At 40.7% G+C, this 18,936-nt stretch overlaps 1 protein-coding gene across 1 annotated transcript; it reads right to left on the bottom strand.

Moving 5' to 3' along the window:
• Window positions 1–227: 227 nt before the first annotated feature.
• On the bottom strand, window positions 228–15,919 carry LOC108795570 (vomeronasal type-2 receptor 26-like; the record flags this gene model as incomplete). The annotated part of the gene is made up of 3 exons (XM_018566846.1): window positions 15,843–15,919; window positions 10,630–10,772; window positions 228–919 (listed from the first exon to the last, which is right to left on the bottom strand). Coding segments are annotated over exons 1-3 (912 nt in total), but the record flags the coding sequence as incomplete, so codon positions are not given.
• Between the last annotated feature and the right edge of the window lie 3,017 nt (window positions 15,920–18,936).

Here is an 18,936-nt window from a genome sequence, read left to right as displayed (position 1 = left end):
TTAAAAAAAAAAGATTATCCTCTATTTTCAAGCAAACTTGTTTTTGTATTCAGGTCAGGTCTGAAGAGAATTATGTAACATTTTGGGAAAAATATACAGCCAAGAAGTCCAGTACTTGAGGCCATTATAGCAAAAATCTCCACAGCCACCATGTATTTCCCTTTAGTGCTCAGATAGGCCGGGATCATAGCAATCCAGACATTGCAGAACACCAGCATGCTGAAGGTGATGTACTTGGCCTCATTAAAACTGTCTGGTAATGTCCTGGCTAAAAAAGCGGTAATGAAGCTCACAGCTGCCAGAAGTCCCATATATCCCAGGACAGAGTAGAAGCCGTTAACTGAACCCTCATTACACTGAATGATGATCTTTCCCTGATAAGAGTGAGTGTCTTGATCCTGGAAGGGGGGAGAAATAGACAACCAAGTAACACAAATTATAACTTGCACCATTGACAACACAGACATGATGGAATTCGGCAATCTGATTCCCATCCATTTCCTCCAGGAACTCCCAGGTTTGGTGGCTTTAAAAGCAATACACACCATGATACTTTTGGCAAGTAGAGAAGAGACAGCAACTGAGAAGATGACACCAAAAGAGGTTACACGCAGCATGCAGGTTACATCTACTGGATGGCCGAGGAACAAGAAGACACAGAGGAAGCTCAGCATGATGGAGGCCAGGAGAAGATAGCTCAGGTTCCGGTTATTAGCTTTAACAATGGGTGTGTCCTGGTAAAGTATAAACATCCCCAATATTACACCAGTCAGAAGACAACAGAGGATGGAAACAGCTGAAATTACTGCAACAATTGTATCATCAGTGTAGGAGAGAAATTCCATCCGTTTTGGAACACACCGATCCTTCTTCTCATTTGGCCATTCTTCATCAGAACATTTCATGCAGTTTGCAATGTCTGCAGGAAGAAAAATACCAACACAATGAGCATCTGTGTCACAGATTGTGAGAACAAAATGTCTTGTGTTGCCATACAATTAGCAATTGGATTTCCACCAGTGCATTGTGAAAGAGTTAAAAAAATACAATACATTACCTAAATGTATAATATTTAAATGCTAATATTGAGAAGTATTACTAATTAATAGATAGATAGAAACTTTAGGTTTTATTTGGTATATGGTTCTTAAGCTACAATGCAACATAAAAAGTGTTTGGTGACATAAAGTTGCAGTAAAAGTTGAAAAAAGAAAGAAAAAATATATAAATATGTTATAAGCAGAAAAAAATAATAAAGGGAAGTTTTCATTCAAAATGCATGTAATCTCTAATAATTAACTTCTGTAATTTGCTACCTTTTGGTCTGTTAAATATACCCTCAGAGGCTTTTAATGCCTTCGGAAGCATTTTATTGTGTATGTTCATTAAGTGTGTCAACACCTGTTGATCAAGTTAGAAATTCTGAGCTGCGCTGTGCACATTTCTTGTGTTATCTTTAGAAATGTATTTGCCTCTCCTAGTTCTCTTCTTGGCACTACAGAATGATTATTCTTTATGTCGTGTTCAGGGGTGACACAGGAGCAGAGTGCATTTTCTAGCTAATCATTTGGGTATGTTTTTGTACTTGCAGGGTCTTTAAAAGGGGTAAAACACAAAAAAAAATGTATTGCAGATATGTACTGGATATGTTTTTTTTTTGCCTTGACATACACTTTAAGAATTTGGTGTGTCAAATGTTGGCAACAAATAAAGGATTTTGTTTTTTATAATCTATGGATGTTTGACCCTGTGTTAAAAAGTATATATTATAATTTGGGATGAACTTCTGGTTTGAGTAGACCTTGGGTTCTAACCTAACCTAGCTTCCTTACAGTTCAGCAAATTTGGCCAGTTTGCCCACCCACCCAAACCTCTAGCTGATGCCGTCATTAGTAATTTATTTTGCTGCCACCACTGACACTACAAATGAAAGCATCATTTCGGTCAGGGATGTGGGGATGAGACCATTAAAGGGACCCCCAGATATTTGCCCCCTATGTAAATGAGGAAGGGATACATAATACCATTTGTTACTTATTTACAAAAAAATGTTGAAAAGAAAGTAAATAAAAACAATGGAATCATAGAGAAAAAGTCCTTTAATAAAAAATAAGTATTGTCCCCGGATGTACATCCATTGTCAATCATGTCAATCATGTGGTCCAATGATATTAATCCATTATCAATCACGATGAGAAATGACTGATGACCCATCAACACAATGGGGGTGATTTACTAACCTAAACACACGCACGCACCAGGTGCGTATGATTTTTACACAGCAAAGCGTATTTATCAACCAAAAAGTCTCTATGAGCATATTTCCACTAATGCCATATATGGAAAAATCATGCACCTGATGCATATATAATGCTGCTTCACAGTTTAGACAAAAATGGTTAGCTCATGCATTTACATTCCTGCATTCATCAACGCAAGCAACACAATGTAGAGCTAATTTACACAACATCACCTTGCAATTCAGGGCAGGGCTTTGCACAACACACCTGCTGGGTGTGTACACACTACAAAGGTGTTTAGATTCCACCCATAGATCATGCTGGGAGGGAACACACTACAGAGGTGTATACATGTTCGTGGTGTGTTTATAAGGTTAGTAAATCAACCCCAATGACTCACTACTATGATGATTCTCTCCTGCTGTTGCTCCCATCACAAATGACAGTCCCTGGCCAGCTGCTGAATTTCAAGACCAACATCAGCCGAGATCCCCTTGCTGCTTTGTCTACAAACAGAAGCAGGCAGGAAAGGAGTACTCTGTACTTCTCTGTATGCAACTTATGCCAATCCTTTATGGAGGAGCAATGCAACCACCCCTGGGCAGCAACATTGTCACCCTGTGGGGAGGGTAGTGTTGGACGCAATAGTAGGTTTAGATGAACATGACTGAAAGATTAAATCCGAACTCCAGCTAACAATTTTTGACCAATTACAACAACAGTTATTTTCTCCTTTTGGGATAAAGGCTTTACATAAATGAATTAAAGCTGACCATTGTAAGCACCCCTTTCAGTGTTAAATGATCTGTCTCAACCCCCTTTCTGCCACTTTTGTTGGGCAGTTTTGGCTGATAAAGAAAGTTGAGCAAAACAGACTTACTGGCCGGATCACCAGGTTAAAATAAAGAAAAAAGCCTTAAAGCTGCAATAGATTTTTTTTTTACATTTTTGGTACATGCATGCTGAGTAATAGGTCAGTGTAACTCTTCCAGATATGTATCTCCTGTCAAAGAAATTGCCATACTCCCTCTGACTATGACTTCATCTATTTTTTTCTTAGATCAGGCATCATACAGGGCTGCCATCTACCGCCTGGACAGGGAGTTGAGACAAATATGTAAAATCTCTTGCTTGTGCAGCTCTTTGTATTATCTGACACAGATCAGCGCATGCTGCAGTCTCTCATCTTGTGAATTACTGCAAAGTTACAATGTTACAGTCTGATCACAGGGAAGAGGAGACTAAGGGAATTATTTATTCTTTCTGCAACAGAATAAATACACATTGGGGTTGATTTACTAACCTTATAAACACGCCACGAACAAGTATACACCTCTGTAGTGTGTTCCCTCCCAGCATGATCTATTGGTGGAATTAGACACCTTTGTAGTGTGTACACACCCAGCAGGTGTGTTGTGCAAAGCCCTGCATGAATTGCAAGGTGATGTTGTGTAAATTAGCTCTACGTTGTGTTGCTTGCGTTGATGAATGCAGGAATGTAAATGCATGAGCTAACCATTTTTGTCTAAACTGTGAAGCAGCATTATATATGCATCATGTGCATGATTTTTCCATATATGGCATTAGTGGAAATATGCTTTTAGAGACTTGCATGCCACTATTAGACATGTGTGTAGCCTATGGCACATGCTACATGACGCGCACATACGTAAATACATAAAAACCATAACGGCGTGAAAATGTGACACGTTGCTCGTGTTTGGTTGATAAATACGTTTTGCTGTGTAAAAATGCACACGCACCTGAAGCGTGCATGTGTTTAGGTTAGTAAATCAACCCCTTAAACTCAGATGTGAAAGGTCATTATTGATAAGTATTCATATGATTCCTTGTATCAAACCCCCCCCTGCCATATTTCATAGAAGGCTGGATATTTATTTTGGCTGCTAAAAAGCAGTTCCTCCATAGAGCTAATGTAATTTATTTTTATGAACCATTCTTTTATTGTGGGAGATTCTATGCACTTCCAATATAGTGGGATCAGACATTTTGCTGAGTTCAGCAGGTGTGGTGTAATGGATTTTTTATATTTCAACACTGAGCTTTCACTTTTATGGAATAGCATTGCCCAGGGGTCTATAAACATGGGTGATCCCCGTATAGAGGAGATGATCTTTCCAACCTCTGTCCAATATTTCTTAATTGCGGGGCACTGTCACCATATATGTGCCATGGTCGCTCTTATACCGCACCCTCTCCAGCATAATGGTGAATTGCTAGAGTCTATTGAGTGTAATTTACCAGTGTGAGGTACCATCTCGACAGAAGTTTGTAGTTCATCTCCTTTATTTTGGAGGATACTGAGGTTCTACATACTTGTTCCAGAACTCTGGATTTTCCTTGTTCTGATAGGGGAATCCCCAAATCATCCTCCCATTGTCGCATAAACCCTGGAGTCTGTGTGGAGTACATTTGTGCTACCAAATGGACCATTAGTGATATACTTTTCTTTGGGCGTGATGGACTGGACAGTATTACTTCCATTGGGTTTAGTTCAGATATCGATCTTATAGGTTTAGGTAAAAGTTGCAGAAAATGGGTTAGTTGGCAGTATCGCCACTTATCCATCAATGAAGGGGATGGTGATCTGCACAAATCGGGAGAGGTTTCAACTCACCACGATCCATTACATGATGCAATCGTAATTTACCTTCCTCTATCCATTTACCAAAATTTTGGTCTAGGTTCCCTGGCTGAAAATATTAATGTCCTATCATAGGCATTAAGGGTGAGTTGTACTTCCATCCTAATTTCTTATGCATTAAATCCCATACAGCTAGGGTACTCCGCACCGGTGGGTACCAATCCTTTGCAGTACCTCTGTATTGCTTTGGTAGCCAGCATACCACACTCATATCAGCATTACAGATTTCAAACTCTATCCTTACTCAAAACTTAGATACTTTATCAAAGTGCCAATTTAAAAGTCTGGACAGGACTACTGCCTGATAGTAGCGTTTGAAATCAGGTAGTGCTAACCCACCCTGTGATTTTGTCCTAACTAATGTGCTGTGTGAGATTCTCGCATTCTTCCTACCCCAGATATATCTGGATATCATTGTCTTTATTGTTTAAAAAAAAACTATTGAGTAAAGCAATAGTTAACATCTGATATAAAAATATACACTTCGGTAATACATTCATTTTAACTATGTTAATTCTACCAACCCATGAATGATATAATGAAGTCCATTGTTGCAGGTCTTTCCGAACATCATTCACGAGGGGAATATAATTATAGTTAAACAGGTCCCGCTGATGAGGGGTTAAGTTAATCCCCAGATATTTCTCAATCGTAATATACCTTCCTCTATCCATTTACCAAAATTTTGGTCTAGGTTCCCTGGCTGAAAATATTAATGTCCTATCATAGGCATTAAGGGTGAGTTGTACTTCCATCCTAATTTCTTATGCATTAAATCCCATACAGCTAGGGTACTCCGCAACGGTGGGTACCAATCCTTTGCAGTACCTCTGTATTGCTTTGGTAGCCAGCATACCACACTCATATCAGCATTACAGATTTCAAACTCTATCCTTACTCAAAACTTAGATACTTTATCAAAGTGCCAATTTAAAAGTCTGGACAGGACTACTGCCTGATAGTAGCGTTTGAAATCAGGTAGTGCTAACCCACCCTGTGATTTTGTCCTAACTAATGTGCTGTGTGAGATTCTCGCATTCTTCCTACCCCAGATATATCTGGATATCATTGTCTTTATTGTTTAAAAAAAAACTATTGAGTAAAGCAATAGTTAACATCTGATATAAAAATATACACTTCGGTAATACATTCATTTTAACTATGTTAATTCTACCAACCCATGAATGATATAATGAAGTCCATTGTTGCAGGTCTTTCCGAACATCATTCACGAGGGGAATATAATTATAGTTAAACAGGTCCCGCTGATGAGGGGTTAAGTTAATCCCCAGATATTTCAGTTTCTTAGCCTGCCACTTAAAAGGGAAACTTGGACGCATATATTCTACCTCTCTAGATGGCATGCTAATATTCAAAATGTCCGACTTATCTAGATTAATCTTAAAATTAGATAACCCCCCATATTCCCGAAAAGCAGCTATTAAATTTGGAATAGTTATTCTAGGTTGTTGAATATAAAAAAGTATATCACCTGCGTAAGCTGAATACTTATGTTTGTTGTTTCCTATAGCTACTCCGTGTATGTTGTTATTTATTCTTATATTTGCCAAAAATGGTTCCAATGATATCGCAAATAGTAGGGAGGAGAGAGGGCAGCCCTGACGTGTACCATTTCCCAATGTAAATCCCTCACTAAGGATGCCATTAACTCTTACATGCGCCTTTGGTTCCTTGTATAGTGCCGAGATCCAGCTCATCATTTTTCTCCCCATTCCCATATATTGTAATGTGAGCATCAAGTAATCCCATGCCACCCTATCAAACGCTTTTTCTGCGTCTGTTGAGAGTAATAGTGTAGGCTGGGATTGTTGTTTCACATAAGTCATCACTGCCAGATTCCACAATGAATTATCTCTTGCCTCTCTACCAGGAATAAATCCAGTTTGATCAGCAGAAATAAACTGTGTCATCAATGGCAGGATTCTCCTTGCCAAGACCATGGCAAACATCTTAATATCCACATTTAGTAAAGATATGGGTCTGTAGCTCGCACAACTTGTAGGATCTTTATCCGGTTTGGGGATTACTGTTATATATGCCAAAGTGGTTTCTGGTCTTGAGTACTCCTCCCGTTAATTAATTCACATACTTAGCTAACCGGGGTAGTAATACTTCTTTAAAGGTCATGTAATAAGCCAGCATTAGACCATCAGGGCCTGGTGCTTTTCCTTTTATCATTTCAGAGAGACTACTCTCCAACTCCCCTACCTCAATCTCCCTTTCCAGTTTACCTAGAGAGTCGGCGGGTAGTAAGGGTAATTTGTCCCTATCCAAGTATCTCTTTATCTCCTCTTGTCTTTGGTCTAATGTTTTTTGCGTCAGATTTTCAGAGATATTATATAGTGTGGAATAGAATTCTTTAAATTCGCAAGCAATTTCTCTAGGGGTGAATGCCATAGAGTCCTTTGTTTTTATTTTAGGGATATAAGACTGCGTTTTCTTATGTCTCAGTGAGTTTGATAATACCTTTCCCGGTTTGTTTCCCCATTCATATTGTGTTCCCGCCAGCCAATGGAACCTCTGCAGTGTTTTAGTGTTTAAAATTTTTTTTAACTCTTCCCTCTTATTCACTAATTGTTGTAAATGCTCTAGAACCAATGATTTTTTTGTGTAACATTTCCAGTTCTCTAATCTGTGTTAACAGGTCTTCCATGTTCTTCTTACTCTCTCTTTTCTTCCTGGTCCCCAATTTAATTAATTTCCCTTTTATTACGGCTTTATGTGTTTCCCAAAGGGTGGCGGGTGTTATGTCTGGGGAATCATTGATCACAAAAAATTTGCTAAGTTCCTCATTCAGTTTCTGTACATCCGCTGGACTCCATAAAAGAGATTTGTTGAGTTTCCAGTCACTGTCTCTCGTTATCCCTAGGGAAAGGTTTATATTTGTGATGAAAGGCTATTTGTGATGAACTCAAACTGTCTAAGTGGTGGTGACTCAAAAAAATATAATCTAAACGAGAACATCTATTATGTTCCGTTGAGTAGTAAGAGTAATTTCTATCCTTTGGGTGCATGGTTCTCCAATTGTCCACTAATTGCATTTTATTTAAGAGTTTTTTCAAAACTAGTATTTTTTTATATGATAGATTGGACTGTCCCGTTGAGGTATCAATCGTAGGTTCCAGTGCGACATTCAAGTCGCCGGAGACTATTAGCATCCCTTCTGCAAAATCAGACAGGCGAGAAAAGACATTACAAATATAAGGAATCTGTTCTTTGTTTGGGCAGTATATGTTCACCAATGTGCACAGTGTATTATTTATAGAACCCTTAATGAATAAATATCTGCCTTGATCATCTGTCTGCATGTCTGAGAATATAAATGGAATATTTTTATGAATGCCAATAGCCACCCCTTTGGCTCTGTTAGTATCTGAAAGACTATGAAATCATTGTGAGAATATGTTCTTACTAAGTCTCGTAGTAGTGGTAAGTGTCAGATATGTTTCCTGTAGAAAGACTATTTGCCTGTCTTACTGTTTCAATTCCCTTATCACTTCATGTTGTTTACCCTGAGTGTTTAATCCTCTCACATTATATGTTATTAAGTTAATCATAGCCATTTATCCTCAAACTGGGGTAACTCCCGCTCCTTGCTGAGTTTTGGGTTGGGATGCCAATTACTAACGTAACATAACAAACATAACAATACATAATGCTCCATATAGACTCAATATAGATAGCATTATCCATAACTAACCTAACAAAGGACAACATGAAAAAAAAAATACAATGAGATAAGAAAAAAAAAATTCCAATAAATAAAAAAAAAAAGGGGCAGACTCTGTCTTATACAGGTTAACAATCAGTATAGACAGTGTAGAACATATAATACAGATACACTTCAGTGCATAAACAGTCTTTGTCTCCCCCTCAGCCTATCTAGACGTGAGATGAGACAAGAAAAAGAAAATTGTTATTAAAAATGTGGATTATAGGAAAAAAGATTCAAGATTAAAAAGGTCAGAGAAAAAAAAAAGGAAGAAAAAACAGAAAAAAGGGGGGAAAAAAGAAAGAGAAGGGGGCTTTGAATGCTCCTACACGCCATCTTTAATTATTTTGATAATAGTTTGATAATCATATATTTTTCTCTTGAAAACAATTTTTTTTTTATATGTCTAAGGTTAACTCCAATTAACGATAAAAAGGAAGGGTTGGTATTGGATGCCTAAGATTGTTTGTTTATATAGTTTTTGCTTTTTTTTTATCGTGTCACAACCCATTTCTAGCCTTGATTAACTGACATTCTCTAAAGTAAGTCCTAAAACTAATTTAGGTAGGGAGAGCTTTGGTAGAGCACATTAGATTGGGGTACTACTACACAGACACTATTGAGAAAACCGATTTTATTTATTTAACTTAATTGGACGTAACACAATGTTAAGTGAAGGGAGGGGTGATTAGAGGAAGGGAGGGGGGAAGTGTGGAAAAAGGAAGGGTTGTGCTGATTAGCAATGTTACTCTTGAACACTCTCAGGACACTTATTTATATTTATTTGTATATGTGAGCACGTTGGAAAGCATTTATGTATATAATATCTTTATTTAATTATAAGTCTTATTCACTATTTATTATTGTGTGAAGATGTACACTATCACAGTATAGAGAAATGGAAACACTAAAGTAACTAAACCAAATGTAATTATTACTGTTATTATCACAGACAATTCTAAATAGAAACACTCACGTTAAGGGATGAAATAGATGAGCATGGCTCTGTGTATATATGAACTGGCTTATGGATAATTAGTAAAATATAGCGGCTAGAGGGGATAATTGTAACACATTGTCTGGTTTTATTGATTTATTGTTGTATGTAGTATGTATTGTTGTATATAAATATGTATAATATAAATAAATATATATAATACAAATAATGACATTTCTAGGCAAAGTCACTGACTGGAGCTCAAGGATGCTTGAGACAATGAGTTTATGGCAGTGGAACCCTAAAGTTTTTTGTCTTTTATATTTTATTATATTTAACATCCAAATCTATGGCATTACTTTCTGCCGCCTGCCCTGACCTCTGCCTGTCCCTGAAATATGCTTACTGTCTGCCCCCTGCCTGACCTCTGCCTGATCCTGGGTTACACTCAATGTCTACCACCTGCCCAGATTTCCACCTGCTCCTGCATTATACTTATTGTCTGCCACCTGCCATGTATAATTGTGTGTTAAGTCTTTGAAGCAACAAAATACTGGTAGGTCTGCCTGCCTTGAGGTTTCAGGGGCTGCTATAGATGAAGCTAGAACATCCTTGTACTGGGGTGAGTTTTACAGATATATGTGCACAATAATTACAAAAAATATATTTTAATCCTGTCAAACATCTAGCACTGTTATTGTTCACTCTATCTATGTTATCTTAAAGAACCTAATCATCCCTCCTAGTTCTTATCTAATATTACAGAACAATTATGCTTTATGCAGTAGAGATGGAAGGTATTCAGTAGTTTGGTAGAAGTAGAAGTAGCAAAAATCAACTTGGTGGGGCTGAAACCATTTCTTGATTTCATGGAAAATTAGGAATTGATTGCATTCATGCCAGGATCAGTAGATATCTTGTTGTACCTTCAGGGTGTGTAAAGGAATAAAACACAGGGAAACATGCTTACACTGCAGAGGTGTAATGCATATGTTTTTCCTGACATACACTTTAACAGCAGCAGTAATCTCTGTCCATTCCAACAATAACTTACTAACAAGCACAAAATCTACCAGGAATGTTGGATATCTCTCCTTCTGGACATGGGATACACTCATAGCAGCATTCATGAACTGAGGATCCAAACTTCTTTCTGGTGCCAGGTAAACAGGGATCTGAGCACCGAGATACTGGAACCTGAAAATCAGAGATTACAATTATTATTATTTTCTGAAGGTTAGCAATAGCACTCCAAGTATGGAGTTGTCTTTACCCTTTATTCATGCGATTCCACAATGTTTTTGGCTGTTTCTTTCTTAACAACATGGTAACAGAATGTTATTGTGGGATTGATTTAATAAGCACAAACAGCCTGTTTACTTTGCAAGAGAAATATTGCTTTGCAAATAAATTCTTCCTTAACTTAGTGAATGAGGTAAAGATCTGCTGACTTTAATCTCCAAGCATGTGAATAGCAACAATGCTGTTTTTTTTAAATGTTCCTTGCACATAATTGGGTATTCTTTTCAAATTGAATTTTCACCATGCTCACTAGCGCTAAGGAAAAAGTGAACAGCCATTTTGCTTTCAGTAAATCAGCACCTATCTGTATATTGTAGCAGAAAAAGAAGATCTACAGTATCACTAGTCTGAAAAAAAAAATCAGTATTTTAAGTCTCATAGATTAATTATATGGATGAAAAACTGGGATCTCCAGTAGTAAGACTTAGGGGTCTATTCACTAAGCTGCCGAAGGATCTAGCTGTAGCTTTGGCTAATCCTTCGGCTAGCTTCGGCCCCAGGACCCCTTTTGGTTCAGTAGAACCGAAGGGCTGCTGTACGGGCTATTCACTATAACCCGTACAGCTCCCGATGTTGGTCGAGCCGAAGGCATATGCCTCGGCTCAGCTGAGCCGAGGTGAAAGCTGGAGCTGGCCGAACATATTATTGTTTATAATGCATATGGTAATAGGTTGGACTTGATGGACATGTGTCTTTATTCAACCTCAAATACTATGTAACTATGTATAAATATGGATTTCTTGTATGGTTTCCTCAGAAGAGGTATCTCATCAGCTTTCTGCACCTCATAACATCGGAGTGTTTTGTCTTAAACTGATTGTTTTTTCTTATACATTTGTGTAGATATTCATTATTAAAGGAGAACTATGGGGTTAGGGCTTCTCCCCATAGTTCTCCTAAGGATAATGGGAAGAAACAAACTAGTGTCCACCCATAACCCAAAGCTCAGTATACTTCGAGCTGCAGCTCGCGGTATACTGAGACGCCGCAGCCAGAATGGATCCCGACAATTCTGGATCCACCCTGCTGAGTGAGTGACAGCTGGCTTTGCCTATCTAGAGACAGAGCCAGCTGTACCCACTCCTTCCCCGTCTGTCCTGCCAGTCAGAGCTGGAGGATCAGACAGGGGAGGGGGGAATCCCTGCAGGGAGCCGTGAGTGACAGTTACAGCTCTCTGCATGGATAGATCGAGAAGTGAGTGAGCGCCGGTATGTGTTCGCTCACTTCCCGATCTACTAAACCGACCTGTGACACTTGCCTCATAATTCTCCTTTAATGCTGCCTTATCAGAACATTATGTATGAACATTATGTAAAACTAAACTCTTGACATTTCATGTATATGTCAGTATAGTACTTAAGCTGGACATACACTATCCAAATTTTGTCTGATATTTATGAATCATCCCAAATTCGAGCTGAGTGGCCCTGTTGACACCACCTGGATCAAACTTCAACTAAAAAATTGAAGGACCTCAGTGGAAATAAGACACAAAGGAAATAATGACTATAGCCAATCAACTGTGATCATCTGTCCCCAAAAAATGGTATAAAATTAATTTCAGTACAGCGTTGCATGACGGAATAAACGTCAGTCAAAGTACTGCAGCGCTGAATACTGAAAAATACATATGGAATACATATGGAATAGCAACTTATCTCAACTTGGCTCCTTTTCCTTTTAGAAAATGAGGTCCACTAGCTTAATCTTTACTATCAAAGTTTATTTCATGGACCTACCTCTTTCCCAAGCCTCCATGTTATAGCTTTAGCATTAATTTGAAGTTGTTGATCTTCTGGTACCCAGGACGTAAAATTTCCAACATCGTTATAAATCAAAGTGGCATTATCCGTAAAGATCCAATTTATTATTTTGTAGTGATAAACAAATTCTTCATATTCATTAAAAAATGTAACAGGTTCATTTAAACCAAATGTGTATTTAATTTGTTTTAATTGGTGATACAACTTCAACATGAATATAAAAAAAAACACTTGAAGAAGAAAATAATCTGCTCTGAATCTGAAAAGAAGTAATCAGTTGTCCCTACTGTGACGGACTGAACCGTCACTGGTGCTGTTGGAGGAGCCTGGGGGCTAGCCTCCTTCCTACTGACTATGGACCCAGAACTATGGAGACCCCCCTCGAACCTCTTGGGGTTACAATGAACCATTCTACCAGGTTTATGTGTGGAGGGATGTACTGTACATGTTCCCTGGCATTACATTTGAATGACCCTGTGTGTATTATAGGTACAGGCTGTGACTCCAGCTGCACTGAAGGGGATAATTCTGGACATTGAACTGTTACAGTATATTGGTCCCTTTGTTGTATTGTGTTGATGATGGGATTAGGATAGCTGATTCTAGGAGTAGCTGACTCCGGGTGTAGATGAGTAGATCACCCTATGATACACTCAGGAGATAATCCCATCACATGTGTCTCCTCCCTCCCTATGCATTCATTAAGGCATCGGGGATGGGATGTCTGTTTGCATGCTGTTCATGTTTGATTGCGTTATGTGTTTAGACTTCTTGAACTGTATATATACTGAGCTGGTCTTCAATAAAGGAGATCCTTGTTGGAACTTAAATACAGCCTGCCTGGTGTTTGTTCTGTGCTGGATTCGAACGGCACATAGCTGTAGTTCCAATCCCGGATTATCGGACGATCAAAGAATCAGACATGCGGTCTGACATCTGATCCAACAGGAGCAGAGGAGTGCCGGGAGTGTGGAACCGAGCAAGCAGGGGCTCGTTACACCCACCTTCCATTCTGTATATTTATTCTTAAAAAGTATACATTTGCAGCCGCCTCCACTGACAAATAGGTAAATAAGGCGAAGTAAACAATATGAAGTTACCAAAAAGGTAAATAAGGAATAGTAAATAAATAAAAAAATACATAAGAAGATAAAAAGAGAAAAAATATCAAAAAAGAAAAAAATACCCCCCCAAAAACACAGCTGTACTCCATGTCACAATAAAGCAGGAGACTGAGTGCACTGCACACCACTGTGACATTAGCCCTTAACTTAACTTTTGGGTCACCGGACTGTGTACTGTATGCAATGCCTTATGATAGGGGTGATTATTATGCCTTATGATAGTTTTTTTTTCAGAAACCGGGTTTTGTTTTTTGTTCAAATAAAGGACTTTTTCAAGGTGTTGTGTGTTTATTTACTTTTTCTTAATATTTGGTGAATGAGTAGGGGTAGCAACTACCCACTCATTCACAAGGGGCGATATCTGGGTGCCCTTTTACGAAAGGGGGCACCCAGATTTCTATAAGCCCCCCTACCCGCAGACCCACACAAACACCAGGCCAGGGTTATGGGGAAGAGTCCCTGGTACTCATTGACATGGGGACAAGATGCTTTTTCTGTGGGTCCCTGAATTGAAGGACTTCTGCAGCCAAAGCAAGCTAAAATAATTAGCCAAATGTTTGGCTAATTCCTTTGGCTCCTTATTGAAGAGATTTGCTGCAACACCCTCGACTGCTTTCACTATATACAATTTAGTATCTCTTACACAGCACCTAAACTAGTAGTGCAAACAATACACAAGTGTAAATGCAGTGAACATTATGTGAACTGTGACAAATATCAATAAAACATCATAACACACTTAGTACATAAAAAACATTATATAAATGTTAACAATTTTTAAAATGTATGCTGCATAAGAGAATAAGACAGCAGTCACTAAATGGCGGACATGGACCTGTAATGGATGTGGTTAAGTGACTATGATAAAAATGCCTATTTCAATATACATTATAATATATATATGTTATTGCTCCTGTTCATATTATTTCTTAATCAAAATGGCTGCCTAGTTAGTTGCTCAACTTAGCCCCCCCCCCCCCCCCCATGAGAAGTACGCAGTAGAAATAGAAACCAAGATGGCGCCTCCAGGAGAAACGACACACAAGACGAGACGTCAGCACCCTGGAAGGAGGTTACGCTTTAATGAATCAGTCCAATTATAACCTAGAAAGCTATCGCAAACGCTATGTTTACATATACACTATCAGCTGTCTATATAAAACACGAGAGTGCGAAACAATAATAAAGAAGTGATTTTACACACATTGGAGTTGGTGTGATTTTCATTTTCATTTTTCAACTCCAGCCGGTTGCGCTCACGGGGACTGTGTACAGCATACCTGGGTCTCTCTCGACGAGGTCTGTGGGGGCCCCTCTTCTGAGTTAAATGTGTTAAATGTATGTCTGTATGCTCGTAAGATTAATGTGAGTTAGACAGTTAGAGAAGTGAGGGCGCAGGAGTGATACGGAAAAAGGAGGAACTTCCAGTGGAATTCTAACCACAAGTGAAATCTGCAGATTTTAACGTCTGTTGTACTGGCTGACTTGAAAGGGAAGACTGTGACTGAAGACGCGTGCAAGGCAGCGTAGACACTTCTTCTCCCACTTTCCACTTTCTTCCTTTCCTTTCTTACTTCCTTTCTCTCTTTTTTCTCTCCCTTTCTCTCCGGACAGCGTTATATATTGGAGAGTAGGTCCAAAACAGTTGGCGACCCAGATGCTAAGCACGGGAAACATGTGACAGGGACCCTGAATCATCTCACCACCTTGCCATATGAGTCAGTAATGTCATGTCCTGAGTGTGTGTGTCTGCTGGGCATACACGAGGTTAAACGTAGTCTTGGACAGCAGCAGGGGAGGGGGGGGCTGCCCACAAGTTTGCAGCTGCAGAGCTCTTGAGATAAGAGACATTCCAAGGTCTGAAAGTTTAGCTGAAATGGTGAACTGTCATCTGTTGTGCCGTGTTCAGTGGTAGAATTCTCGCCTGCTCGTACAGACAGTGTGACGGTTAGAGGATTGCCGGACCCCCGAGTCCAAGACAGCTTCATAAAACCGTCTCACACACAATGGGACAGAAGTCAGAAGTTAAGTAAGCCTTGAATCATTGTTCACGCTAACTGAAAAAAGCCAGCCCCCACCTTATGATGGAGGCGTCTCTTCCTGGGTATGTCCCCAAGGGCAAAACGCCTGCACGAGCTGCAACACCACCACCCATGTTACTGCAGCCCGCCCACCGGCCAACGTCCCCTTACTGCCTGTGTTAACGCCCCCCCGTTAACACCCCAGTCCCACCTCTAACCTGGCCAATAGACGCGCCCACCAATGGCGGCCATCTTGGTATACCCAGCCAACACCCCAGAAGGCCTACACAGCCGCCTGTAACTTTCCTTTATCCGGTGTTAAGATCTGCTGGTACTTATTATGTGCCACCCACAGAACCTCAAACCCCTATTATGCCTATAGTGCCGCCCGATACAACCGCTGCACATGCAGGTGGTGTGCTAGTTCTCCCACAAGTGGGGCCTGCACAGGGGGGAGATGCTTACTGGCCAATAATTGAAAGGAGTTTACAAACTGCAAGGATTGTTGATGACAATTCTTTTATTTCTGGTGTGGAAATCTGCGAACAATTGTGCGTTTGGGCAAGGGAATGACTGGCCGACCGTGCCACGAGTACCCAGAATGTTACGCAAGATAAGACAGAGTCAGTGGAAAAGTTTTACACTAGGTTGTCACAGGTTTTCTCAGACCTAGGATTCAGTGGTCATAATAAAGTACATAGCCAAATGCTATCATCAGCCTTTGTTGCAGGCCTAAAGGAGCCAATCAGAAAAGGCCTCATCATGGCCAGACCTGAATACCGTGTGTTGCCCCTGGATACCCTTCTACTACTGGCCAAAGGCCTGGAGTCCTATCAAACCACTAGGAAGGCCACCCCCCTTATGGTGGAAGACACTTGGCCTACTGCCCCCTATGGTGCCGCCACACCTTCCAGACGAACCTGTTTTAATTGTGGGCAACCTGGGCATTTCAAGAGGGAATGCAGGGCGCTTAGACGTCGCCACCCACAATGGAACCAAGGCCCACACGGCCAGCAAGAGCAGCAAGGCCCCCCCCCCGGGCCCTTACCCAGAACACCTGGACCTTCTACACTAGGATTTGGGCAAGCATGTGGCACCCTCCCCCTTCATGGCAGTGCATACACTAGCAAAGGTGACCTTACCCATTGAAGGCCACCACCTTCCTACGCGACACAGGTGCTGCCAGAAGCGTGATCAGCGCAGAGGAGTTGCCTGATACCTCCTTTCCTTTCGGACATTGATGTAACATATGTGGGCGTGGATGGAACACAGAGGAAAAGTCCCCTGACCCGCCCTTTACAAGTTGGCAATCCTGATCTACTAGCAAGGTTTGTAATCTCCTCCACATGCCCCTTGAACTTGTTGGGAACTGATGTCTTATCTAGACTCCAAGCTTCTATTTCTTTCCAGCCCTATGGAAGCATTCAAGTGTCATCACCACTGACTGTTGATGACGCCTCAGCCATTTGCTCCATTCCCCTTCTATTATCCTTAGAATTATAAGACGAGACTGCAATTCCGGAGGAGATCTTGAACCGCATTCCTCTTCGCCTGTGGTCCACAGGTCCTGAAGATATTGGACACCTGAAAGTGCCACCAGTCACGGTGCGATTGAAGCCTGGAGCCCCTTGCACAAGAAAACCACAATACCCCTTGAAGCTAGCTCAATCTACAGCCATTTCAAACCAAGTCAAGAACCTTGTGTCCAACTGAGCTTTGATACCCTGCACATCCCCATGCAACACATTGTTCCCGGTGAAGAAGCGGACCCCAAAAGGAGAGCTGGATAAATTCTTCAGCGTTTCCCTTCATCCCTCCTGTAAATACCTCCTCTTCACATTTACCCATGATGGAGAACAATACACCTGGACGGTCATACCACAAGGAGCACAGAACTCCCCCAGTCAGTTTGCAAAAGCCATGGCTACCATATTCGATGTATATCACAGAAATCACCGGACAGTGACCCTCCTCCATATCATTACATGCATAACCAACGAACAGCACTTTAAGAAAGGGCAACTTCCTTCTCTCAGTGACACTTGATCAATCTGTCCGGCAGTCCTCCAAACATTCAATGACAATTCCCCAAGAGGGGCTCCTTGTTAAAGAGGTCTTTTAAAGTTCTGGTTTTCCAACCCCTTCTAATGTCTCCTTGTCAAGTACCGGCGTGGGTCTATCCTTCTCCTTTGGTCACCTGATCCCTCGCCGCCCGGAATGGCGGTGTTCACCTAATGGTGCCCACCAGGGAAAAATTTGAAGGAGACAAAGAGGAGGCTATCTAAGTGCAGTAACACAAATATTTATTTCATAAAAGAACTCAAATGCACTTACGGAAACAACGAAAAAATCGAGCTTTTGAGCGTTAGCAGCACTCAGCTAAGAGAGATGAAGTCAGGTTTTCCTTTGACATGTTTCGTTCAATGACTTTCTCAAAAAGGAAATTTGTGTAATTTTAATTTTACACAGATTTGTTTATTAAAACTTTAGTGTGTAGTTGGTTCACATAGACCAAGCGCAACATATTTGCTTTACATTTGTTTACCATATTCGATGCACGGCAGAAGGAACACCCGACAGTGACCCTCCTCCAGTATGTGGATGACCTCCTACTCTGCGCAGACACCCTTGAAGACGCCTCAACCCTCTCAGAAAGTCTCCTTCATTACCTAGCTGACCAAGGATGCAAAGCCTCGAAACAGAAGGTACAGTGGTGCAAAGAGAAGGTAGTTCTCCTGGGTCATTGCATCTCTCAGGGCACCCGACATCTCACTCAGGAGAGAGTAGCTGCAATCAAGGGGATCCCCGTGCCACAGGGTCCAAAATCCCTCCATGCCTCCCTAGGATTAATCTCCTACTGTCGCTCTTGGATACCAGGAGCCTCCCTCATGATGCAGCCCCTCTACGATGCTCTGAAGTCGTCTGATCCCTTCCAAATGTCCCCGGAAGCAATCTCCAACTTCGAGATTCTCAAGCAAGTTATTTCATCAACTCCTGCTCTAGGACTCCAAGACTATGAGCAGATCTTCACGCTTTTTGTGTGTGGACGTCAGGGACATGCTACAGGTGTGCTCACCCAGCCCCACGGCAACCGCCTACGCCCAATAGGCTACTACTCCTGCAGATTGGATGCGGTGGCCAGAGGAGGCCC

The sequence above is a fragment of the Nanorana parkeri genome, unplaced genomic scaffold, assembly GCF_000935625.1.
Source record: "Nanorana parkeri isolate BGI_ZX_2015 unplaced genomic scaffold, ASM93562v1 scaffold983, whole genome shotgun sequence".
In the NCBI taxonomy this organism is placed as follows: Eukaryota; Metazoa; Chordata; class Amphibia; order Anura; family Dicroglossidae; genus Nanorana; species Nanorana parkeri.
This window is presented reverse-complemented; position numbering and strand designations above follow the sequence as displayed.